This window comes from Euleptes europaea, chromosome 9 (genome assembly GCF_029931775.1).
Source record: "Euleptes europaea isolate rEulEur1 chromosome 9, rEulEur1.hap1, whole genome shotgun sequence".
Classification (NCBI taxonomy): Eukaryota; Metazoa; Chordata; class Lepidosauria; order Squamata; family Sphaerodactylidae; genus Euleptes; species Euleptes europaea.
Window position 1 is genome coordinate 54,050,954 of NC_079320.1, and position 26,735 is coordinate 54,077,688.

A 26,735-nucleotide genomic window follows, 5' to 3' on the forward strand; every position below is an offset into this window, starting at 1 on the left:
CATTGTTAGATAAATATGTTCCACAACCTTTTGCAATATGTGCAATTTCCTTCAACGATCACAGGCAAGACAGACACAAGTTTAACAATATGCCACTGAGCAAGGCAGGCAACATTAGGTCAGGAAAAACCACCAGAATAAACAGGGCTTAAGAAGCCAGATGTGAACTGGGAGAGCCAGGTGTTGTAGTGGCTGAGAGTGTTGGACTGATATCTGGAAGACCTGGGTTCGAATCCCCACTCATGCCATGGAAGCTCATTGGGTGACCTTGGGCCAGTCACGCTCTTGTCAGCGTAGCAGGGTTATTAGGATAAAATGGAGGAGAGGCGAATTATGTAAGCTGCTTTGGGAGAATAGCAGGTAAAGGGAAGAATTGGCAACAAAAAGGGCACTGAAAGCTGAAGCTATGTCTGAAACTGTGTTAATGATTTTGTTTTATATTATTATCTGCTTCTTGCTGTAGGATGACAAAGATTCCAGCAATCTCTTGCCAAACAATGGAGACCGTGGGCTGGTTCCTGGAAACAACAAGTTCAAGCCTGTGTTACCGTGGCCTCACGTTGAAGGCGTGGAAGTAGACTTAGAATCAATTCGGCGAAGGAATAAGGCCAAAAATGAAGGAAATCCTCACGCTGGTGGCAATAATGATCAGCAAAACATCATGCAGCGACAGTATCTCACGTTTAAGCCACAGACACTTACCTACCACGATCCCATATTGCGATCTGGAATTCTTGGTAACTTTGAACCCAAAGAACCGGAGCCCCATGGAGTTGTAGGTAGCCCCGGAGAGGAAGCCAAGCCATATGTTTTAGGACCTGAGTATAAAGAATCGATTCAAGCCAGTATTAAAGAGTTTGGCTTTAACATGGTAGCAAGTGACATGATCTCGCTAGATCGAAGTATTAATGACTTGCGTGATGAAGAGTAAGTACCCTTTCTGCCTTATTTTTATTTATTTATTTACTTACTTTGCACTTCTTGTAGGATGGAATGAGTAACTCTCATTGTGCATGTTTAATTTAACTTCTAGAGTGTAACTGAACTAATCCATTTTCATTCCTTTTTTATTAGGGCGTATACTTTATCTAATCTCTCTAATTTAGTTTCTTTTCCAGTCGTTCCTTCCGCTTTCTAATACAAACACACCTTTGTTCAGATCTTTTGATACCTCTTCTGTTTGTATCTTCTTCAGATGTTTGTAGTGATCAATATTGTCCGTTTGTGTTACCAAATTCTTGGTATTCATTCCTTTGTAACTCTCATTTAGGTTGTTTTTTTTCTAAATTGCCTTTCTTCCGATGGAAAGAAGAAACCTATTAATAGAAATTATTTTTTCTGTGTGTATGCACACAGCACTTGGGAAAAAATGCTTGTATTCCCAGGAGGAATATGACTGACAGTGCTGTTTAGCATCCATGCATCATATAGTACCTTGTTCATACTGATGCCATGGTTTGTTGCTTTAAATAGGGAAATGAGGGTGCAGTTCAGTTATGGTTTAGTATTTCTTAAAAAAAAAACCTTCTGTTTTTATAGGAGAGATGTAAATCCATGCTTATGAGAGCAATCCTAAACAGGTTTGCTCAGGTCTTTTCAATGGGGCTTACACCAGGAGAGCATTGTTAGGATTGCAGTGTAGTTCTCCCATTGAACACAGTGAAATCTGGAGATTTTACACCGGACAGCCAGTTTTTCTAAACACTCAATACAAGTGCGAAAAGGATCTGGGTTGTGAAATTCCTGAAAAAAAGTGGAAATATATATTTACCTATGGTTTGACTTTCTCTATGCCCCTTGGAATCAGAGAAAATTAGATTTAAAATGTTATATTAATGGCACTTGCATTAGCTAAAATCTATGCGAATATGCAGGATAAATGCTGGTTCTGTAAATTACCAAATGCAGATTATCTGCACATGTGGTGGACATATTGTAGAGCACAAACCTACCGGTCCTCTATTATAGCTTATCTAAAAAATGGGCTTTGATATAGATTTCCCCTTTTCTGCCGAGGTCATGCTACTAAGCTACATAGCCGTTTTCCCAAAAGGCAAACTGAACTTAACGGCACATCTGTTGACAGCTGCTAGACTGGTATTTGCAAGATATTGGCAATCAGTTCTAAGTCCTACAGTTGACGAGTAGATTCCAAAATCTAAGGAAATCTTTCTCCTAATCAAACTGACAAATTTAAAGAATGGATAGGATGTGTCACAATTGCAAAAAAACAATGGGGAACATTTCTTGTAAAAATATAGTGTCTATGCCTATGTATACATAATAGCGTACTAATACATGTTTTTTTCTGCAAAAAAAAAGAAATCAGTGGGATCTAAATGCATTTAACTCTGGCTTGATCACATCCTAGTGCTTCAAATTTAATTTTCTTATTTAATATGACATCCATGCTGGCAAGGATTCAAACAATAAGTAACACATTACAGCTGCCTAAGCCTGGCTTGCATTTGCATTGAAATTCCTTTTCTGCAGTGGGCAGGTAAGAATGATATAAGGCTCATTCTTCTTTTCTGCCCTTTGCCCTGATTTCTCTTTGAGATACATACAGCTCTTAACACTCCCGTAAGGCACATTGCCAGGTTCTAGTAACTGCAGCACTATCATAATCTACGGCTGCTGAGGCTCAACTGTCTGTTTCTCTGAATAGGATTTACCAATATGTGAGCTGGGAACACAATCAGCCAGCTGCTAGCTTGACTTGTACTTCTGTCCGTCTTTTGTTCTTTGACTTTCTGAGTGCAGGATGCAGTCAGTCTGAGTGAAATCTGTATAAAATACCATAATGGTTCCTTTTAATGCTCTCTTCAATTTCCCTTTGTAATGTAAATATTGGGGTAAATATTGTACAGAGACTGTGTTTTGATTATGTTCTGTGTTTTGGTAATAAAGTACCAGGTATTCCTTTTCTCTCTAGCTCTCAGAAATGTAAGAATCTTAAATTTTTTAGCTCTGTTCTTTTCTTCCTGCATGATACAATGACCCTTTGATGAGTAAGAAACCGGTCACCTGCACTCATAATTTTCACAGAACCTTTGCTGTGTGTGGTTGTGCCTTGTATCTTTTATTTTGTTCTTAATTGTTTGAGGAAGGTGTATATTTTCTTAGCATATTTGACTGGAAAATAAACTGGCATAATTCAGGAGTAGAGGCATCTATAAGACGTACAGCCATGCAGTTAAGAAAAATTGTTGCCCACTCTTAAGAAAAATATTTCCTTAAGAGTGGGCAGCAATTTCTGTTGATTTCCCCCCTTCCTGATAATTTGTTCCTAAGGGCCAGCGGACTCTCAAGAACAACATATTTGGGGTCTGTAGTGGATGGGAGAAATCAGCAGAAATCGCCACCCCATCATATGAATGGTTGGATACAGGCTGTTAATTCTAAGTAAGGCATCTACAAGATATATTTTCACAGGTAATATCATCTTGGCTTATTTCATCTTATTTCATCAGCCATCCTCCTCTGAAAGAATTTTATTTATACACAATATTTGTATTCTGTTCTAAGTCTGTTTTGTGATTAGCAGGCACAGCCATTTTCTGGATTGTGTTTATATGCATGTGAACACTTGTAGAGCAGGTGGTGAATTTTTATATATCATCTGTTACATATAATCAAAACTCTCTCCACCTGCTGAACTTGTAGCCCGCTTCTAATAATAACTGCGCATCTGGTGATAATAAGTAAGCAGCGGCTTGGAAATTGATCCATACATTGAAATATTCAGTTATTTCCTATGTAGGTTTTGTAGAGGTACCATTCCGCATTCTTTTGTAGAGTTGAGCTATGGGGATTTGCAAGTGTGAGTGGTATGGTCTTGAAATTGTGTGAAGCTAATTTTTAAAAAAAAAATAGATTCCTGGTCTTCCATGAAACAGTCTGGCTTCTTTCGTTATGACAGAAGGAGGGCTTATTTCCATACCTTGTAAAAGGCATTTGTGCCTGGGTCAGTACTCCCGATCCCGCACTTACCAGGGGCTGCCAGCTCCACCAAAGGTGCGCTGCACCAGCATGCCCCGGCACTGGGGGAACCACTGGACAGGCCGCTGGCAGGCGTGGCCCTGACAAAGCTGAGTTGGGGTGGGCCAGACTAGAGGCTAAATGACTAAACCGAGGCTATCGTACTTTGGTCACATTATGAGAAGACAAGAGTCACTGGAAAAGACGGTCATGCTAGGAAATGTTGAGGGCAGCAGGAAAAGAGGAAGCCCCAACCAGAGATGGATTGACTCAATAAAGGAAGCCACAGCCCTCAGTTTGCAAGATCTGAGCAAGGCTGTCGAAGATAGGACATTTGGGAGGACTTTGATTCATAGGGTCGCCATGAGTCGGAAGCGACTTGACGGCACTTCACACACAGAGACTGGAGGCAACTGGCCAGCTCCAGGCTGCATGCCCAGTGGTGAGTCCTGGCTTGCCCAAGCAAGGCAGAGCCAGGTGAGGTCCCTGTCAGTGGCTCAGCGGTCCACAGAAACCCCTGACCACCAGTCAGGTGGGCCCATAGCAGCAGCAGGAGGCAGGGGGAAAAGGAAGCCAACCCACCAGAGTTCCAGACAGACACAACTCTGGCTCTAGGACCTGGGGGGTGTTAGAAAAAGAGGCAGGAGGAATAGGCAGCCCTCGCGCTCCTATGGCAGATTGGGCAGTGCCAATGGCTTTTTAAGGAGGTCCAGGGGGAAGGGCCAGTGGGCCCGTCAATCCAAGGAGGGGAGCCATTGGCCTAGGGGGCCTGTCACTCCCCAGGACTGGGTGGGGAGGGAAGTATAGGTAGATTCTGGGCTTGTCCTTCCCCCAGGGGAGTATTTAAAAGGTGCGCCCCCGCGTGACCAAGGAGGAATTATATACTGCAAATTTCACTATGCCAATAAAGATATTTGAAATGGAAATTGACCGAGGAGGAAGAGCCGGACCCATTCCCAGGCAGGTGGGAATAGGGAGCCGGCCGAGCAGAGTGCAGGAACTGATTGAAATCTCCCCCTGCTCTGTTCTGAGGCTTTCCCTGGGGCGCTTGCCTCAGAAGAGGTGGCCTTGACTCAGACCTGGGCCCAGAAGAGCCTAACAATATTTTTTATTTACTTGTGAATTAATTAATTATGTTCTTATCCTTTGGCTCTTAAGCTGGTAACTGTACTTCGAGGCATATGTTTTTAAAAAGCCAGCTAGACCTTTGGTTCTTTATTCCCAGCACGTCCCACGTAAATTGAGAACATCCTTGCAGCGTCTTCCTTGGACTGGGATCCTTCTGAGCTCTTATTACCCAGGATCCTTTAAAATGTTGAGGCCACGGTTTGCCTTTATGCGAACAAAACAAGTGTCCTGTCCCTGTCACGTTTACTAAAATCTTATCTGTGCCAACAATGTGCTACAAGGGCAAGGCTTAGCCTTGATCTAGTTGGTGATTGTATTCAAGGTTGTAGTCTGCTCTGTGAGATTCAGAGGAGATAGGAGCGAATGGAGCCAAGTGCAGACTGAAAGACGTTGGTAAACTTACTGTAAACAAATCATGTCGGTTTAACCAAATCATTCCCCTGATTGCTTTATTAAAACAGGCTTGGTCTCAAGAAAATTAAATTTGGAAATCTAGATGTTGGAAATACAACAGGCCTTTACTACCATGAAGTTCCAGATTATGCCATTCGTAATTTTAGAGAGTCGCAATAATAAGATCACCGATGATTTGTGACGTTGTATATTTGGTGAGGCTCTAATAGTAGCCACCCGGCTGCTACTTGAATTATGGCCTGTATAAGAAAACGAGAGAAATTTTAGCATCTTACGTATACGTTTTCTCATTCTTCAGAGTTATATGAAAACAGTACAGATGCTAAATGGGAACAGGAATGTCTTGATACGCCCTTGCTATGTTTGGGCTCTTTTTTCATAAACGTATAGTTTGTGATTCTAAAGGTTTCATGTGTTGTGCCCACAGAAATTTGCTTGGGGTCATGAGTTTATATTTGCTGTTTGAGTTTATATTTGCTGTTCTCTGATAAAAGTTTTATGTTCTGTGTTTGCACCTCTCACTGTTGCATGATAAATAATTGAAAACTCTATCATATTTGGCTGTCAGAAAATCACTAGGTAACTATAGGATCTTGTACTGGGGGCAAAGATACCGAAGCTGCAAACTCTTGCTACAGCTGCTGTTGCATTTCTCTTATGCGTCTCCTAGCGTTGTTCCTTCGGGGTGCAGCTTTTCCTATGCCCTTTGCATTTATATCTTAGGAGTAAGTCTGATGCTTCATGATGATGATGAAGCCAGCTGCTTTAGCTTCCGTTTGGGATGTTTGTGTTCTGGCTGAAATTGAGGGGGGAGGAAAGCCCACTCAACTTAGGAAGGACGGGGGCGGGGGGGGATGATGTATATTTAGGTACTAGCTGGAGATCTGCTATTTCAACTGATCCCCAGCCGAGAGAGATTAGTTCACCTGGAGAAAATGGCTGCTTTGGCAATTGGACTCTGTGGCATTGAAGCTCCTCCCCTCCCCCAACCCCCCTCCTCAGGCTCCGCTGAAAAAACTTCCCGCCGGTGGCGAAGAGGGACCTGGCAACCCTATGTATATTGCATGACTGCTTAATCTTTGTGAGATGCCCTAATCCAGAGGTCACCACACTTTTTAAGCTTGTGGGCACCTTTGGAAATCTTGACACAGGGTAGCGGGCACAACCACAAAAATGAGCTGCTGCAGGAGGCAGAGCCAGCCACAGAATGTCAGGGAGTGAGTTTACGCATAACTGCTAGTGAGTCTTCAGTATTTCAGGCAGGCGCTCTGTTTAGCAGGATGCCTTTTAAAGCGAACGTATTGTTTAAAAGTATTTTGTTACATACGCACAAACATACCTTCAGTCATTCAGTAACGATCCTTGTACTGCTGCGTACATACATAGAGCTAATGAGAACCCCTTCATCTGGCAGTATGTATCTTGATTTTTCAGACATCTGACCCAGCTATCCCCTTTATATGTAGGGTTGCCAACTTCCAGGTACTAGCTGGAGATCACCTGCTATTACAACTGATCTCCAGCCGATAGAGCAGGGATGGGGAACCTCCGGCCCATGGGCCGGAAACAGCCTGCAAGGACATTTTCTGTGGCCCTCGAGAGCTCCAGGGCCCTTCCATAGAAACATGGTGCAGCACGGCCCTCCCCAAAACTGTTCTTGAAGCCGCAGCAAGCAGGAACGCTGCGGCGCCCTTTAAACCTCCTCTCTTGGCTTTTATTTATTCTGCAGTTGGCATTTTTATATGCTTTGTTACTACACTTGTTTGTATTGGCTTTATAATTAATGTTTAATCTTTTAATATTTGATTCGTGTGAACTACCTTATTTATTTATTTTAGTTTGACAGTACAGAATATAAATGCATTTAACCAGGGCTGGCTTTTGAGTGGTGTTACTCAGGGAGACTGCAACCAAGAAATTAGAAGGGCAGCCAAGAAGGAGCTAGAAGAGATTCTTAAGTGTAAGAATGTGTCACTGGCAACCAAGATCAACATAATTCATGCCATAGTATTCCCCATTACTGTGCATAGGTGTAAAGGTTGGAAAATGAAGAAAGCTGACAGGATGAAATGTGATTGATTTGAAATGTGACATTGAAGGAGAGTTTTATGGATACCATGGACTACCAAAAAGACAAATAAGTGGATTCTAGATCAAATCAAGCCTGAACTATCCCTAGAAGCTAAAACGACTAAACTGATGCTATTGTACTTTGGTCACAAGGAGAAGACAAGAGTCACTGGAAAATACAATAATGCTAGGAAAAATTGAAGACAGCAGGAAAAAGAGGAAGACTCAACATGAGATTGATTGACTCAATGAAGGAAGCCATGGCCCTCAGTTTGGAAGAACTGAGCAAGGATGTTAATGAGAGGACATTTTACAGGACATTAATTCATAGGGTCACCATACGTTAGAAGCGAATTGATGGCATTTAACACAAACACACTCATTGGTACTGAGTACCAGGACCTTTTTAGAGGGCCTTGCCAAATCCTGGGGGAATTGGTGGAAATCAGTGCAACCTTATATGTATAAGAACCAGCACCTGCCTGCCTACCTACCTTTCTTTCTTTACAGAAAAAGCACTGCATTTAACTGGTAAATAAAAAGCTGTTTCAAAATGAAAGATTAGGCTATTGTTGTTCAAGTACTGTTCTGAACCTTCACTTTGTGACTTAGCGGTACTAAAGATATGTCACTAGATGGCAGGATGCATCTAGCTTTACAGCAAAAACTATTTAAAATGTATCTTGCATTCATGAAGACTTCCTTTTTCCATTCAGAAATGCTGCTCTTTCCGTATAACTTAAGCAAGTTATTCCTAATATGTAGAATTCATGTTCAAAGGACTTGAAAATCCTAAATGCCAGCTCATAAATGGCCCTCATAGGTAATTAACAGATCTGCCTGTTTCTAAACCTGATCGTTCGTTTGTTTTTGCAATAATGCCCAGTAGTGATGCCCAGTAATGCTGGGTATCTTTTTAAAGCTTGGTCCACATGAGGCTTGACTATTCTGAGCCCTTGTGTATTGTATTGGAAGTAAACGACAGAGAACAGTCCAGCCTGTGGAGTACCATTGCTGCGATGTACAGATTTTGTTTGGGGCAGGTAGACAGTTCTTTCCCTGTGCCATCAAGGAGTTCCACGCCGGCAAAATAAATGTTAGACACCCACTACTCATTACGAAAGATGTAAGGAGAGAAGGAACATAGAGAAAGACAACACCCCAAGGCAAAGTTTCATATCATGCTTAATATAACCATGTTTAGTCTGAGACATGATTGAGCTTCCAGCGTCTGATTTGGCCTTTTTGTCCATATTTTTATATACAGTACAATCTTAAATTAAGTTTAACAAAACTGAGCAAGTAACAAACTGAGCTTTTTCTTAATTGTATTTTAGTGGGCGATATAAAGTAGGATAATAAGTAGACATAGTTGGATTGCTTGTATTAGTTTAGACAGCCACTGGATGTCACTGTTTCTCTATAATTACAGTTGGATAGAGCATTTTTATCTAGTGTCTGAGTCATGCTTTTTGATAATGTAACTTGAGACATCAGTAGCTGATAAGAATCAGTATGGGGAACTGGTATTTTTAAAAAAACGTATGCCTCTTTTATAAAAGAGAAGGAGGGGGAGAAAAATACCCTGGAATTACTTGCCTCATGGAGACACAGGCCTTTAAAAAGACGGGCAAGTCCAGAATTTCCACTACAGGTGGTGTTTTGAAATTTTAGGCTTCCTGGTTTACAGCACAAGGTAGGCAGTTTATGCATTTACATATTTATTTTTCAAAATTCATACCCTGTTAGGCAGCTAACAAATTAGAAACATAAATCATAAATAATAAACTCACATTTTAAAAATATTAAAATCAACAAAAACGCATCAGAATAATTAAAACTGGAGTTAAAGTACACATATAAAAACATCAGTTAAGGAGGTATCACTGAGGGAACACCAAACGAACCGTAAAAGTCTTTACTTCTGGAAAATGGCAGCAGAAGGGGACATCTTTCCCTGGGGAGGGAGTTCTAGAGTTTTGGCCCTCTCCCTGGTTGCTACCTGCCTGATCTCAGAAAGCGTTGGCAGAGCAGGGCCTTGGAAGATTAATGTAGTGGTTGGGCAGGTTCGTAAGGAAGTAGGCGGCCCTTCAGCTATGTTACTCCCAAACTATATAGGGCTTTGAAGCTCAAGAGCAGCACCTTGAATTGACCCCAGAAACAGATTTGGATACCAGTGTAAATGGGCTAAGATGGGAGTGTTATGGTCCCTGCACTCCCACTCCAGTTAACATACTGGCTATGGCAAGAAAGCTGGTGACTTTTGTTTAAAAGGATAACAGACGAAGGCAATAATATATATGTTCTACACTTCTTTATACATGTGAAACACCTCATTTGTAATACATTAAACCTATTGGGAAATAAATATTATGGGTGAGATCCAAAAGTGCTATTCAAGCTAGCAGACCCATACATCCATCAGCATAGTTGGCAATTTATTTATTATTTATTTAGTCAGACTTCTGCCCATTTCCCACTCTCACTGCATCTCTGCACTTCACCTTATGATGGACCTCCTTTTGTTTTAATTATTTTTCCTGACCCCCCCCCCCTATCACTCCTGAGACTTTTGGATTGCCTTTATTGTTTTTCTGTCCCACTCTTAAGATGGTTGGGGGAATCCGCCAAAAACACTCTCTGTCTGTCTGTGTCTCTGTCTGTCTCTCTGTCTCTCAATCGATATTTTGTAACCAGGATGTATCTGATATGGTTCACAGCCAGTTGTTGATACTTTTGATATAAACTGAGATATTGGCCTGAGCCTGACTTGTGTCGGGGAAGGGCGGGGTATAAGTTGAATAAAATAAATAAAATAAAATACATATATGCCAGCAATCTATTGACAATAATTTTATTGACTTTTCTAAAAAGAGAAAAATGCAAAAATAGTGTAGCTGGGGTGTTGTTTTGGAGTCAGAACTAACAATCGGAGTTAATAGGTCTACATGGTTTTGTTCACCACAGGTGGTTCTGAGAACATCCATGTTTGGTCCCAGAGATTACGGGTGAAAGCGCAAGGTCGCTTTGTGTGTGTGTAAAGTGCTGTCAAGTCGCAGCCGACTTATGGTGACCCCTTATGGGGTTTTCAAGGCAAGAGACTAACAGAAGTGGTTTGCCAGTGCCTTTCTCTGTATAGCAACCCTGGACTTCCTTGGTGGCCTCCCATCCAAATACTAACCAGGGCTGACCCTGCTTAGCTTCTGAGATCTGACAAGATCAGGCTAACCTGGGCCACTTTAGCCTCCTTTATTCCCTGTTTCAGCCAGGATCAGACGCACATTCGGCGAAATGCATGCGTTCGATCCTGGCTGAATCCTGGCTGAAACGGAATAAAGGAGGCTAAAGCGACTGTGCATTTTCGCCCTAAGTGAAAAGCTGAAATATAATGTAATTCTCTTTTGCAGGTGCAAGTACTGGCATTATGATGAAAACCTACTCACCTCCAGTGTTATCATTGTCTTCCATAATGAAGGATGGTCCACACTAATGAGGACAGTTCACAGTGTCATTAAAAGAACACCAAGGAAGTATCTTGCTGAAATTGTTCTGATTGATGATTTCAGCAATAAAGGTAAAGTATATGTAATATGAACAATTAAGTTTTTAGCCCATTTTTCATACAAGTTGATTAGCGAGATGGGTAAATGTTTTGAAAACCTGAATAAATTAACACAGTTTGCTGTATTCAAGATCGTTAGGATTTAGTTAATTTTCCTAGGAAATTATTATCTGAAAATGTGCTCTGTAATTACTGAATGAAGAAGAATAAAAGGGCTGTAGGATCTGACAAATGACTGACTCTTTGTTCCTTTGAATTGAGATTTTCTTGCCCTGTTAGACTGCTATTCCTTTCCAAACAGCGATGATGACTTCGTAGCTTTGAGTTTTAATATCTAATCAAGACCACTCCTCTGCAGGGAGAACACAGAGTTCCCGTTGTAACCCTATTTGAATAGTAATTGAATCACAGTAGTTTTCATGACCAAAAGCATATTCACACAATGCTTTCCTACATTCAAGTCAGGCATATGGTACAAAATTAGAAGTGTAGGAAGTGATACCTGTGCATCTATAGATCCTTCACCAACCAACCTTGGATTTTCATTGCCTCTGGGTATAATGCAATGAAATACCCACCGCTGTTAGCACTAAAGGCAACATTCTACAGACTTACATAGACTTTTCATGTGGTTGGGTGAGCATGAGTTGAAATCCTTGCATTTGAACGTTAGAAGAGGGAGAGGTTGAGTCTTAACAAGCAGAAATGTCTGGGTACATAATGCTTAAGTGTGGAGTTTAACTAAGTTCAGGATTTTACTCTGGGCTGGGCCTAGTTTTTAGAGGTATAGATGGGCAAATTTGCAAACGTAAAGCCAATTGTACCATAAAAGTTGGTGTGGACAAAAGTCCCCTGGGATACTCCAAGTCTCACATGCAGGTGACATTGTATTGTTGCTCTCTTTCTGGCCATCACATTTTGCTGATCATTTTTGCTTTAATTTAGAGGACCAGTTTTGTAAGTTTTATTTTAGACAGTGTTTCCAGTGACTAGACGACCTGCAGTGGCCTAAATTGTGAGAAATGACAAAAAAAAAAAAAAAGGGGGGAACCCAGAAGACTTGTGGGAGGCATTTCATTTCCCCCTCCCCCACTAATCCCTCTTTCCCTTTCCTGAAAGCCCCATAGCCTCTCCCCTTTTCCTGTTAACATCTCTCCTTAGGGTTACCAGCTCCAGGTTGGGAAATGCCTGGAGATTTGGGGGTGGAGCCATGGAAGGCGAGGTTTGGGGAGGGAAGCAACCTCCACAGTTACAGTGCCATAAAGTCTACTCTCCAAAGCAGCCTTTTAACCAGGGGAACTGATCTCTTTCATCTGGAGAACAGTTGTAATTCTGGTTGATCTCCAGCCCCGACATGGAGGCTGGCAACCCTAGTTCCCCTGAAGGAAATGGCTGCTTTGGAGGGTGGAGTCTATGGAAATATACCCTTCTGAAGTCCCTCTTCCCTCAAACCCCACCTTCCCCAGGCTGTAACCTGTATTTCCTAACCTGGAGTTGGTAACCCTATCTCCTTCCCACCCAACAGCCAACCTACCTTTATCTGCCCCTCTGTCTTCAGCTTTCCCTCTCCCCCATCCCCTTTGCAGCCTCTACCTAGGAATACTGTGGCCCAGTTGTGTGGTGCCGGCTAGTGAACCAGGCCCACTTGCATGGTAGGGAACCTTCAAGCACTTGTGGGGTAGCACCTCACTTTTACTCACAGAAACCCATCCTGCAATACTGTGGTTGCCTAGCAACAACCACTGAGGGAATCCCTGAGGAGCACCTTTTATCATTTTTGAGTTTTTAGAGAACCCCTCCATGTATTTTTATTTTTTTTAAGATTTCAGATTATTTTGCAAACCTGGGGCATTGTTCAGGTTTATAGAAAGGTTAGTCTTGCCTGTTGACAGCTCCACCCACCGGATGAATGTATCCTCAAATTTGGCCGACAGCTATTAGTATGTGGATATTAAAGAGAAGTGCACAGGAATTCATAATGGGAGCTACCCTCATTGGCAGTTCTATAATGTGTCATTAGATATAGTGAGGAGGAAGAGGACCTAGGAGGGTGACCACAATAAAACCATGCACTTACACCCCAAAGATAACCTACTTGCTCCGAAGTAACCCACTCCCTATGGATAAAGGGTACTAATGCACAAGAAGAAGCAGACTACCGGGTACAAATATATTGTAAGCGATGGCAGCCAAAACTGTATCCCATATAGCATTTGGAAGGCAGAACTATTAAAGGTACTTCTAGACCTTTTTTGTATCCACATCTGCCTTCCAACTCAGACATTACTAACATTTATTGTGGGACGTGAATGCTTCATCTTCTGCACCACCTCCTGGATTTTGTTGCCTATAAATGTTGACATTTTATTATGTGAGTTAAAAGTCTTGATTTCTGGCATGTCAGAGCAGCTGTGAATTTGTCACTTTCCCGCAGTCAGCAGTGACTGTGGTTCGCAGAGCTAAGGCACACTTAGAAAAGACTGAGCGCTGACTGCATAAAGGCAACTGCTGTTACATTTTCATATTCGTGTTTTAAAGCCATGTGGAGGAAGTGGCTGGAAAGTGGCTGAAGGCTTGTTCCCTTCTGTTGCTGAAAGGGTCAGGCGCAAGCAATGAGACCTGTGTCTCTCCAGTCACATTCTCAGGTCTGACCTCTCCAATATTGTAAAGACACACGTCTCTTGTATTTCTCAGCATGGCTTTTACAAATGCAAGTAATGTGGAAGTGGCTGTTAAGTTAGCTTGTGGTTGTCATCGTCCAATAAATCAAGCAGTGATTATTTAAGATCCTCAGTGTCTGCAACGTCTCCATGTTTAGTCAATTCATATTTCTTGTATTGTAAGCACAAAGTGATATAACATAACATATATGAAAACTTCTTTTATTATTTGATAGAACACTTAAAAGAGAGACTAGAGGATTATATTAAGCAGTGGAACGGCCTTGTTAAGATTTTTCGAAATGAAAGGAGAGAGGGTTTAATTCAAGCTCGAAGCATTGGAGCCCAGAAGGCTAAAGTTGGACAGGTAGAAAATGTTTGCTAAATAAAACCCTTGTCTTTCTGCGGTCTGAATTTTTTTTGTAACTTGATCTTAAAGCCACTGATTATTTCAGTAGCTGTTCTTTACATTGCACAATGGTATATACTATATACCATTATAATATATATAATATAGTTTGCTTAAAGAAAGCGATAAGCCAATGTTGACATAGAATGAAAAATGCTCGAGTAAATCAATGTGTGTTGTGTGTAAGGAAATCTCAACTAAGTTGATATCTCCTTTCCTCTTTGTTTTAAAGGTTTTGATTTACCTTGATGCCCACTGTGAGGTGGCAGTAAACTGGTATTCACCACTAATAGCTCCTATATCTAAAGACAGGTAATAATATTCTGCTTATTGTGGGCTTGCAGGTCTCCTTTTTTATTTCCATAGGCTAGATATCGGGAAAAGTAAAGTGGTGTATTCTTTAGCTCCAAATCAGACCTAAAACAAAGCAGTGGTACAAATTGAGGCTTTTTTTCTCCAATCTAAAAAGATGTCCATCACTCCTTCCCTCCTTCCTTCACACAGGAGGAGACAGCAAACATTATTGCTCTTAGCTGTACAAAAATATATTTGGAAAAGAAATATGTGGCTTCCATCTTTCCCTTTGACAATGTGTCACCAGGAAAAAAAAATCAATGAAGGAAGAGGTAGACTGGTTTATTGCCATTTCTGTCTTATGCCATGAATGTATACTTTTAATAGTTTAAATTCATCATAATCACGTCTTTACTGCCCCCCTTCCTTTTGCAAGAACAGCAGCGCATTTTTTGTAGTTTATTATTCTAGTTAGAATAAAGTACAAAAGGTAGCGACTGATTGGATTGGACAGTTAAACCTTGTCTCTTCCCCTCCCATGAATGTTTCAGAACGACATGCACTGTGCCTCTAATAGATTACATAGATGGGAATGACTATTCCATTGAACCACAGCAAGGTGGGGATGAAGATGGCTTTGCCAGAGGGGCCTGGGACTGGAGCTTGTTGTGGAAACGCATCCCATTAAGCCACAAGGAAAAGGCAAAAAGAAAATATAAAACTGAGCCATATCGGTAAAGAATGCTTGTTTTCCTTCCGTCGTTTTTAGAACTCATGCTTATCTAAATCCTTTCCATTTCCCCCCCTCCCCAATTTCTTTTCCATGAACCATGAATGCGTTTAAATGTGCCATGTACCTGCTCTCATCCTCAACCGCCACCATAATCCTGCAGAACCACATGCACTGTGCCGCTTATAGATGTCATAGATGGCAACACTTATCAGATTGTACCCCAAGGGGGTGGTGACGAAGATGGGTTTGCTAGAGGAGCGTGGGATTGGAGTATGCTCTGGAAGAGGGTGCCCTTGACCAAACGTGAGAAGGCATTGAGAAAGACAAAAACTGAGCCGTATCGGTAATCACTAAACCACTTACCAATTTCTCCTTTTCTTAAGGATGTACTGAACTATTAAATACATGCATGAACTCTGCAGATTTTTTTAGCCAATGCTAATGGAAGCAGATGCTTATCATTCATTTTACTAATACATACTCCAGCTCTTCTAATGTAGCTGTACTAACTTCTTTTGCACCTCTCTGCCGCATACTTAGTGCTCTAAGTAAACCGTCGGATGGATGTTCAAGTTAAACAAAATATGTGAGCTTCTATTTTGCCTTCTGGTAGTTTCAGAAATTGCTTAGCATGCTTTTTATGAATCAAATTCTCAGAACAGTGCCATTCTATGCAGAGTTACTCCCGTGTAAGCCTATTGATCCCCGTGCATGCATAGAGCTCTTGCTAACTGGAGGAGTGAGTTAAAGAAGGTATTGCTTTGCCCTGCCCAGTCAGCTGGTTTGACAAATGAAAATATGATGGCTGGAGATTTAGTGGAAGAAAATGTACAATGTAGAAATCTGTTACCTGAACACTCCCACCAGTTCTGTTTGGGAAATATTCTTCTTTTCAGTTCCCCACCCCCTCAATCAATTTTCTTTGATTCATGAGTTATTTGTTTTTTAACAAAATGTATTTGCCTAGAAAACACTGAGATTTTTCTCATCCTTGCGCTCCCTAAACTAGCGAAGCTGTGGTTCTGCTTTGATTCACTAACCTTGCAATCGGAATTACTTTAATTTAAATTAAATGTATTATTTAAATGTGAGTTTTTGAGATTCTGAATGTTCCTTTATCCTAACATTTGGTGTGTTCACTAACATTCCGAAATGTTCCCAAGAAATTATGAAGCTTTGGACAATTGTAGTTTCTGAAGATAAAAATGCTGTCCCCATTACAGAAGTAAGTGTCTTGTCAGGATTCCTGCACTATTATGAAACAACTGTAACAGGAAAAACCCAGCAATACATACCTGGCAGAACATGTTCTGCATGTTGAAATCTGACTTTCTGCAAATCCCTTTCTACTTCTTAAAGCAGAATTCCAAGTTCTCATGATTGTGGAGAAAGAACATAAAAATGTGTTCATGCTGTCCAATATACTTCCACCTACATTTAATCAAACATGCTTATTGCTGCAAAAACCAAAAATGCTTGAATCTGGAGATACAACATGTAATTGCATAGGAATCTACGTTAATATACATTATTTTCATAGAAATTAGATTTCTAGTAAAAAAAATAGAATTTATGATGAATCTACACTTTCCATGAGGTTATATCTAAGTTTGAAAAGGTACAATTTTAAAATGAGACTGGTCTAAGAGGCTGCTTTTTCTAAGGGCAGGGCATAGCATATTATGTGCTCACGTTTTGTAGCTATCTTCACATTGACATCTCCATAAAGGCACACATGCACACCTCTAAACTGCTTTGTACATTAAGGGAAATATACAGTATTAGTTTCTGGTTTCCGGGAAGGGGTTTGATATGAAAATGTTCAAGTGAGCTTTGAACAATTCATGGTTCTGATACATGCATCTTAAGTATAGTCGTAACTACTGAGGGCTGAACATAAGAAAGGCCATGCTGGATCAGACCAAGGTCCATCAAGTCCAGCAGTCTGTTCACACAGTGGCCATCCAGGTGCCTCTAGGATGCCCACAAACAAGACAGCTCCAGCAGCATTATCCTGCCTGTGTTCCAAACCACCTAATATAACAAGCATGCTCCTCTGATCCTGGAGAGAATAGGTATGCATCATGACTAGTATCCATTTTGACTAGTAACCATGAAACGCCCAACAGCCTGTGGATTTAATTATTAAAACAAGGAATGCGTCTTTGTGTCTTTTTCATTTATTCCTTTTAACCAAGTATACTTACTTGAAACTATTACTAACACATCCATGTAGCAGAGGTGTTATCCAAGGACTGGTTATGCACACCTGCCTGCTGTACCTGGGTTGCCTGGTATTTCTAGTTGCAGCGTATCTAAAATAATGCCAATTGCTAACAACAGTTGGAATAAAACAAATTTTGAAACTGATAAAGTGCAAGGCTTGAGAGGCCTTGCTTACTTTTAGTCCTGCTAAATAAGTATGAGGACTGGAGCTTGAATTTGGAGATAAAACGTGTAATTGCATCCTGGACTTGCATACCCACTTTCATTCTGTCATCTGGGTAGATGTTGAATTGCATTTTGCTGAACATCTTTCCTGGTCCCCCTTGAAAGTGTGGACACAAGCGTAGCAGGGATTCATCGTTGAAATGTACAATATTGCCATGAATACACCAACTTCCAGTCCACTATCTCAGTATTCAACAGAATTATCACATTAGAGACAAACAGAACAGCTGAGTTCAGCAGGAGACCTTGACTCATGCGACCAAATACTGTGCTCTCATTTAGCCTTCTGCTATTATGATCCTGGCCCACAGTTTCATTCATTGAACCACATATGTAGGTAGATACTGATGTGTGTAGAGGGGGAGCAGGAACCCCTTCCCCTTCATCATGCATATGTTGTTTGAAGAAGGCTACTTGTTGGCATAATATGAAAACTTTCTCCACAAGCATAAAGGTGACGAACATGATATGACTGTCCCTCATTTAAAGGAAAATCTCTTTATACAGCATTGCTGAAATATAAAATTAAAAATATATATTTATAAAAATATAAAATTAAAAATAAAATAGCCTCACAATACCTATTTTTAGGGCTAAGCATTAAGCAACACTCAACTACATGATTGTTTCCTGCAAAAGCTTTTGTATTTTTAATGCAAAGCAGCCTTGGAAACTGCAATGGAGAAGGAAAAGAACTGCTAAGGAGAGAGTGTCTGCTCAGAATCTCTCAAGTGGCTTTTCCACTTGTGTGGGAAAAGATGCACGGATCCCGTATCTTTTTTACCATGGGTGGCATTGAACACACGAAGCTGCCTTATACTGAATCAGACCCTTGGTCCATCAAAGTCAGCATTGTCTACTCCAGAGTCTCAGGCAGGGGTTTTTCACATCACCTACCTGCCTTGTCCCTTTAACTGAAGATGCCGGGGATTGAACCTGGGACCTTCTGCATGCCAAGCAGATGCTCTACCACTGAGCCACATCCCCTCCCCCATTAAAGGCTAAGCAGAGACCCTCTGCCTGCTGCTCCAATTCTGCTTAGTCCAAAAACAAAAAAGGAAAAGAATTGTGTAGTTGAGTGTCATGGGTAGTGTCTACCTTTGTTTGGTATCCATTATTTCAAAACTATCATCATCTTAGCCTATTGTCAGAACTTCAAATTCAAACCATCGCTGTAGGTTTTTTTTTTTTTAGCTACCAACAAAGCTTTATAATTTCTTTTCAATCTGAGGCAATAGCTAGTTGCTTTTTAATATATACAGGTTGAGTATCCCTTATCTGGACATCTGATATCTAGACTGACCCACAAACCAGACTTTTTTGAGCTGGCATGCAGGCATTACTCATCCTCAGCAGCATGCCAGTTTAAAATTACATTCAGGCTATGTAAAGTGTATATAAAACACAATGGATTTTGTGTTTGGACTTGGGTCCCATCCCCAAGATACCTTATTATGTGTATGCAAATATTCCAAAATACAGAAAGATCCAAATTACAGACCACTTCTGGTCCCAAACAGTCCGGATAAAGGGTGCTCAACCAATATAAAGGCATTTCTTTTTCACACCTATGCCTAATGAACTGTTGGCTATGTTTTCTTTCTCCTAGATCCCCTGCAATGGCTGGTGGATTATTTGCCATTGAACGTGACTTTTTTTTTGAACTAGGTCTCTATGACCCAGGTCTACAAATCTGGGGTGGTGAAAACTTTGAAATATCATACAAGGTAAGCAGTGTTGTTTAACTGAAAAATAAGTGTCTTAATTCCCTGTCAAAATAAAGAATGAAGCATTAATTCTTAAAGTAAATAAGGGTCTGCTTTCAACCCAGTTGTTACATGTGTCTTGATTGGTCCAGTGATGGAAGCGCTGTCATTTTCCCCCATTATCCCATCCCTTTCTAGTGTTATACAGGCAGCTCCACTTCATTCCTGCCTTCTGTTGCAGTGTTTGAAAGCTGAAGCCTGATTCTCTGTGTAGCTGCTGTTTCTCTTGGTTTGGATCCAGACTAACATTTCTGGGGGTACAAGGACTTCTGGAACACACACACACCCCCAATACACACATACAGCAACCTGAAATGCCCCCAAATCCTGATCCTGGAGAAATAGGAAATGCTAATCTGGATCCAAGCTCTTATACCCTTCTCTGAGGAATCATAGAGGATACCTCATTCTCATCTCTCCTCTGAATGTAAGGCCTTTGCCTAGTCAAGAACACCAGATGTTCCATCTGTTTTACCTTTTGGGAGACTGAGAGCTTTTCCGTTGACTTAAGGTGGATCACTGAAGAGGGGGGCCAAAGCTCCTTAGGAGCTGTTGTGACCCCGTGTTGGCATAAGTGCCCATTTAACCTGGGATTATTGGTACTTAGCGCTGTCTTGGGGACATACACATCGATGTTGGGGAGCTGCGCCAGCCCCAGCTGCCAGCGCAGCCATACCGGCAGGGAATTCCTGGAAACGAAAGCCCATGCCGGCATGAGGGGGTGCATTTCTGGGGGCAGAGCTGCCTAAAGGAGCTTCCTAACCCCCTTTGTCCTGGAAATGCCCCCTCTCGCAGTGGCATGGTGCCCATTGATCGCAGTGGAGGATTCTCCCTATTTTTAATATTTTAAATGGTTTTAATGTTTTTTTCGGGAAGCCTCTGTTAAACTGGAATGATACCTAGTCCCAAGTAAAATGTTTTGTTTATAATATTTTGTGATATAGAAAACATGTTGAGATGAAGAGTCCATTCCTCAGTCGGGGGGCGGGGGGAGGTTCTGTGGCGGCCGGAGGAGTCGCGGCTGTGCCGCCTCCAGTACAACCAAGCAGCAAGCCGAAAAAGAAATAAAAATGATTTTATTTTTAAAACCCCATGGAACTCCCCGTACGGACTGCACCACGGATTTGCAGGCATATCTCGATGTCTGCAAAATGTTGCTTTTTGAGCCTGAAAGGGGTTAGAAAGCTGCCTAAAGGAAGCTCTGTCCTGGGAATGCTCCCCTGGATGGCAGCACTGGGAGATACACCAGGAAATTGCTGGCAGGAGGAAATCGCCGATGCCCGAGTGCTGCGCTGCCAGCTGCATCCGGGGGGGGGGGGGGACAGAGCGGCACGGCACAGGTGGCACAGACGCTAGCGTGAGGGTCATGCCAGCTCCTGTGAGAATCCAGCCCCCCCTTCAGGAATGGGCTTCCCATGTGAGTTTATTTCAAACTAAAAGGTTTACAAACCCCTCAAAATGTAGAAGTTGCAGGTAAAATTACTCAATGTGCAGAAATGAGCAGTTATTTAATATTTCAGTTTATATCTTAATGGACATACTAACATGATCTGTTAGATTGTTTCCCTCTTTGGCTACTTTTGTATCCTTTTGATTTTATAAGGATGTTAAATGAAAGAGGCTTCTATAAAGCTACATGCAGACCTGACCAGAAATTAGCTGAAATCCAGTGAAGGAATCGTTTTAGTCTTGACTACTTAATACTATGCACTCATTATTGGACATTTATCCTTACAAATGAGATGTAAGAGCATTAAATATGATACCATGGGGCCATGTTTTATTTCTGGCACTCTAGATGTAATGCAGAAAGACTTGAGAAGTAGTTGTTTACACCGGCTTACAGTGTCAATAGCTTGATACTTACCACTGTCTTTTGATATTCTAAACTCTGTGAATGTTTAATCTATTTTTTTTAATTTGCAGATTTGGCAGTGTGGAGGGAAGCTGCTGTTTGTCCCCTGTTCTCGTGTTGGACACATTTATCGTCTCCAGGGATGGCAAGGGAATCCACCTCCAGCATATGTTGGCTCATCGCCTACTCTAAAAGTGAGACCTGTGTCATTAAAACACCATTCTTTTCAGTGGCTAAATTAAAAGTATAAGGGTACAACCCTGTACATGCTTACTCAGCAGTAAAGCCTATTAAACTCAGTAGGTCTTACTTCCAAGTAAATGTTCATTAATGATGAGTATTAAAGATTCTTGTCTATTCAATGCTTATCAGTGAATCTTTTATTCAAACTGATACTGCTCACTTACAAACAATTTGCTAATCTGTCAGTGAGCTGGTACTTATTGAACACTAGCCAACATTCTTTTTTCCAGTATAATAGTAAAAAGGTAAAGGTAGTCCCCTGTGCAAGTACCGATGTTTACTAGACAGACTTTGTTTACGGGGTGGTTTGCCATTGCCTTCCCCAGTCATCTACACTTTACCCCCAGCAAGCTAGGTACTTATTTTACCAACCTTGGAAGGATGGAAGGCTGAGTCGACCTTGAGCCAGCTACCTGAAACCGACTAATGTCAGGATCGAACACAGGTAGTGAACAGAGCTTGGACTGCAGTACTGCAGTTTACCACTCTGCGCCACAGGGTTCCTTAGTTTAACAGTACAATTTATACATTACTAGATTGGAATTGCCCACCAAATAGACTTTACTATGCCTTTGATAATTCTGAGACTGTCTTTTTTAATGCATTTACAATAAATAGTATTTTAAATTTAAAATGCCAGAATGGTGATTTTCTGGGATTAAAACTACCCTAGAATAACCAAATTCTCCTGAAGTATATTCCCAAAATGAAGGTGGGAGACATAAAGTAATTCAAGTAAGAGGTTTTTTTGTTTTGCTGTGATAGTATGTTATAATTCTCCTTTTTCTTTTTTTTTGCAGAATTATGTCAGAGTGGTGGAAGTGTGGTGGGATGAATACAAAGATTACTTCTATGCTAGTCGTCCTGAGACAAAAGCACTAGCTTATGGCGATATATCTGAATTGAAGAAATTTCGTGAAGATCATCAGTGTAAAAGTTTTAAATGGTTCATGGAAGAAATAGCATATGATATCACATCGCACTATCCTTTACCACCGAAAAATGTGGAGTGGGGAGAGGTAAGTCCTAAAACCAGTTCAAGTTACTGTGTAGGAATTAGGGCTAAGGTACACAATATAGAAAGAACAAGAGTCCAGTAGCATCTTAAAGACTAACAACATTTCTGGCAGAGTATGAGCTTTTGTGAGCCACAGCCCACTTCTTCAGATACACAATATGTTTACCCATGGCTGGGGATGGGGTTCCCCTGACCCGACTCACTTTCTCATGGCAGCTGTGGGGAACTTACTTGCGGAAGTGCTTGACTGCAGTGCCATTTCTGCTCAGGAAAACTTGAGGAGGGAGGCCTCACCTGAAGCCACAGTCCCCAACTGAATTAGGCCCTAAGGCACTTGGGTAGTAGTGGTTAGGAGTGGTGGACTCTAATCTAGAAAACCGGGTTTGATTCCCCACTCCTCCACATGAAGCCAGCTGGGTGACTTTGGAAAAGTCACAGTTCTCTTCGAGCTATCTCAGCCTCACCTACCTCACAAGGTGTCTGTTGTGGGGAGAGGAAGGGAAAGAGATTGTAAGCCAGTTTGATTCTCTTTTAAAGGTAGAGAAAATCGGCATATAAAAACCAACTCTTCTTCATCATGTGGCTGCAGGAAAAGTGAGTCACGTCAGAGTTACCCTGACCCCTCTTCTGGCCAAATGTATCATGTGGTTTGACCTTTAGAAGTATAGCTAGCATACGTATGTAATGTAAACTCATAGATTTAAAGCTTCAGATTTGTAAGGCATTTTTGCAAATGGTTATGATTATTATCTCAACAGGAATTCCTGTAATGCTGTCAGATTGATTTGTTTTGAGAGAACTGACCTTCGTAAAGTGCTTGAGCTATTGCTGTTCATTTGTGTGAACAGCAAAGACAGGTACAAGCACACCAACACAGTGCAGAAAGCTGTAAGAATGTTGCTTCATGTCTTTTTCAATCTCTTTGTTTTGTATGGACTTAGAGGATGAGGTACTCCTTGCTGATCATGTGACTGAAAAGAACTCATGAATGAATAGACTTTTAAAACATTTATTGTGTTAATAACGTATCCTAGAAGGCTTTTAAAGACCAAAAATGAAGCAGTTTTCACTGTTCATTTTATTGGCTCAGCACATGAAAAGATATGGCACTGTAAATCTGGTATCTCTTGTCTATCCCTCTAGCTCAGCAGCTTGGAAATTGGCTGCCTTCCATTTCAGTATTTGTCCACACATGGTAGAGATGAACATATGTACACTAGATACATAACATTCTGAATGGGGCCAACTTTCCAGTTTGGTCCACACTTAAGTGGCTTGAGCACAAGAAGGAAACAAAGGGCTATAAGGGATCTTTGGCAATGTTGCAAGATACCAGTACAAGCTTGAAACAAACTTTGAGAATCTGGACGGAGTGGAAACAGAAATGAGAAAAAAGCATCTTTTCCTAACAGTTAGCAAACTCAAGTAGTCAATGCCCAAATCCAGAAGATCTGTTAAAACATATATTCCAAGCACTCATGATACACATATCATACTCTGCTCAAAAGGGAGGGAAGAGGACAGTGAAGTAGAGCAAGGGCTGAATCTAACTATGTATTTGGGTCAGGGAAGGATCCAGTTCCCAAACCAGGCTCTAGGGTGTCCTGATAGCCAGTACTACCAAAAAGGTAACCTAAAGAGAAAGAAAGCCAAACAAATGTTCCTTATGTCAGAATAGGAAGCTTCTGTGGCAACAAACGCAGTTGAAACCAGTACACGTTGGAGCAGAATTTTTTTCCCTTATGCTTAGAAAGAGGAGAGTGGGTCAGGTAAGGAATCATGCATGGTACATGATTGGCCAAAGAGAAGGAAGAGGGTGGTTCAGGGCTTTGGGAATGTTTCCACATAAGGAAACAGAGGGAAGGTCTCCGGGTAGAGAGGGGGTATATTTGGAGCGGTCTTGGCAGGCAATTCAAACATTTCAAATTTCATAAAAGGGACAGTCTGACCTGTTTGTGGAGGTGCTGCTGTGGGTGTCGTTCTGTCTCTGGCAGTGAATATAGCAGGCTCACAAGACTAAAAGCACACTGATTAATCACCTGATTCATCGTCTGATAGCCTGATATTGGGTGAGGCTCAGCTTCTCTTTGAAATGGCCGTTTCCCTCAGTATTTGGGATGAGGTTAGGTGGGGGCCTGTTCCTTCTGCCAGTTTTCCATCTTTTGATGTGATAATGGCCAAAAACCTGGCCTCTTAAACTTCCTTAAAGAAGGAAGCTGGTTCCATGTCAAGATGGAGGGGGATAGAAAGAAAAACAGAGGCGTGATGGCGGCAGCACCAGAGAATTGAAGGTCTCAAAGAGTGTTGGAATCATGTAGCCAACTCTCCTGCGCTGGGAAAGGATCCTTTGTGCTCAGACACCATGAAAAGATAAGCTGTTATCATTCAGACTACAGAGTATCAAAATCAGACAACTGGAGCCAGTAAAAATCTCCATGGTGGCAGGGTGAGGGGCAGGGGACAGAAAGCAAAGAATACATTTCGAAAACATGCTTCTTCAAGCTGGTGAGCCAAGATACCTCTAAATGGCTGCGATTTGATCTGTCCTAAATGAGGAATTATATTTCCTTGTAAAATAGTATTAGATCGCTTTTTCCCTGCTGGAAATTTCTTACACAGCATTTCCTAGCATTCATTCTAACTGTCTTACATTGAAGAGGTTAGTTGATTGCAAGATGTATCTGATCTACCTGTTAGAAGCAGGCCTGTTCCTCGGTATGTATGTCTGCTCTTATGTATAGCCCCGACCTTTCAAAGCACCCAATTCTGGTTTTCTAACTATGAAACAGTAATAGAGTGTGGATACTGAGACTTCCCATGCAATCCTAAAGAGAGTTATCGAGCCCACTGACTTCAGTGGGTGTAGAAGGGTGTAATTCTACTTAGGACTATGCTGTCGTTAACAGTTGGAGAAAGGTCTAACTTAATGCCAACAAACAGCTATAGTTTTACAGCTACTCTCTATTTGCCACACCAGTTTTAAGTTTCCTAGCTGTCTTCCACCCAAACATTCTTGTTGCTGCAGCCGTTGCTGATCACAGCACTCCCCCTCTGAATATCACAGTGTGACTAAGCAAGAAATAAACCAGAAGAAGTCTGTAGTTAAAATACGAGTGGTCTAATTTTGGTGGCAAGGAGGTGGGAGCTCAAAGGGCTTTGGGAGCTATTCTTCATGATTCATCCATCGGTCTGTCACGTTCGGTGGAAACCAAAAAAATCAATAAGAGCTGATGCACACCAAGCATGAAATGCCTAGTTTACAGAACAGGAACAGAAAGATTTGAATTTTCAACATAGGCAAGAAGCACAAGTGCCTATGTAGCTAGCAGATTTTGAATAAATCTAGCAAGTACAGTCAAGTCCATTGAACATAAGAACATAAGAAAAGCCATGCTGGATCAGACCAAGGCTCATCAAGTCCAGCAGTCTGTTCACACAGTGGCCAAGCAGGTGCCTCTAGGAAGCCACCAAACAAGACAACTGCAGCAGCACCATCCTGTCTGTGTTCCAGAGCACCTAATATATTCAGCATGCTCCTCTGATCCTGGAGAGAATAGGTATGCATCATGACTAGTATCCATTTTAACGAGTAGCCATGAATACCCCTCTCCTCCATGAATACGTCCACTCCCCTCTTAAAGCCTTCCAAGTTGGTAGCCATCACCACATCCTGGGGTTCCACAATTTAACTATGCATTGTGTGAAGAAATACTTCCTTTTATCAGTTTTGAATCTCTCACCCTCCAGCTTCAGTAGATGACCCCGCATTCTGGTATTATGAGAGAGGGAGAAAAGCTTCTCCCTATCCACTCTCTCCATACAATTGCATCTATCACTGAATGATTCAGTGATACATGCAATTGTCCTCTTAACAATTGCTAAGCATACACAGTCAGTCACATTAAATAGAATCAATCTTACCAAAAAAGGGCAGGGCATTACCTTTTTTGTGTGATTGCTGCTCTTTCAGTGCATGTACGGGAACGCCTGACCGGAGGAGATGACTCACTTGGAATAAACCCCCTTTCCTTTCCGTGCAAGATGCAAGACTGTACTGTAGCGATTGTACATCATGCAGCAAGGGCCTTCTATTAAAAAAAAAAATCTTGGGTAGGGGAGTTGTACTACAGCATGTTTGAAAATCTCTCTTT

General features: G+C 41.5%; 1 protein-coding gene across 2 annotated transcripts in view; it reads left to right on the forward strand.

Moving 5' to 3' along the window:
* Positions 1 to 26,735, forward strand: part of GALNT7 (polypeptide N-acetylgalactosaminyltransferase 7) — a 56,091-nt gene that overhangs the window by 26,005 nt on the left and 3,351 nt on the right. The window contains exons 2-9 of one of the 2 annotated variants that reach the window (XM_056855784.1): positions 464 to 927; positions 11,001 to 11,167; positions 14,052 to 14,182; positions 14,457 to 14,536; positions 15,070 to 15,252; positions 19,312 to 19,429; positions 21,395 to 21,517; positions 22,367 to 22,585. In XM_056855784.1, the coding sequence (XP_056711762.1) occupies positions 464 to 927; positions 11,001 to 11,167; positions 14,052 to 14,182; positions 14,457 to 14,536; positions 15,070 to 15,252; positions 19,312 to 19,429; positions 21,395 to 21,517; positions 22,367 to 22,585 (1,485 nt within the window). Of the gene's footprint in view, positions 1 to 463; positions 928 to 11,000; positions 11,168 to 14,051; positions 14,183 to 14,456; positions 14,537 to 15,069; positions 15,253 to 15,411; positions 15,595 to 19,311; positions 19,430 to 21,394; positions 21,518 to 22,366; positions 22,586 to 26,735 lie in introns of both variants that reach the window. The other variant, XM_056855783.1, reaches the window with a different exon arrangement.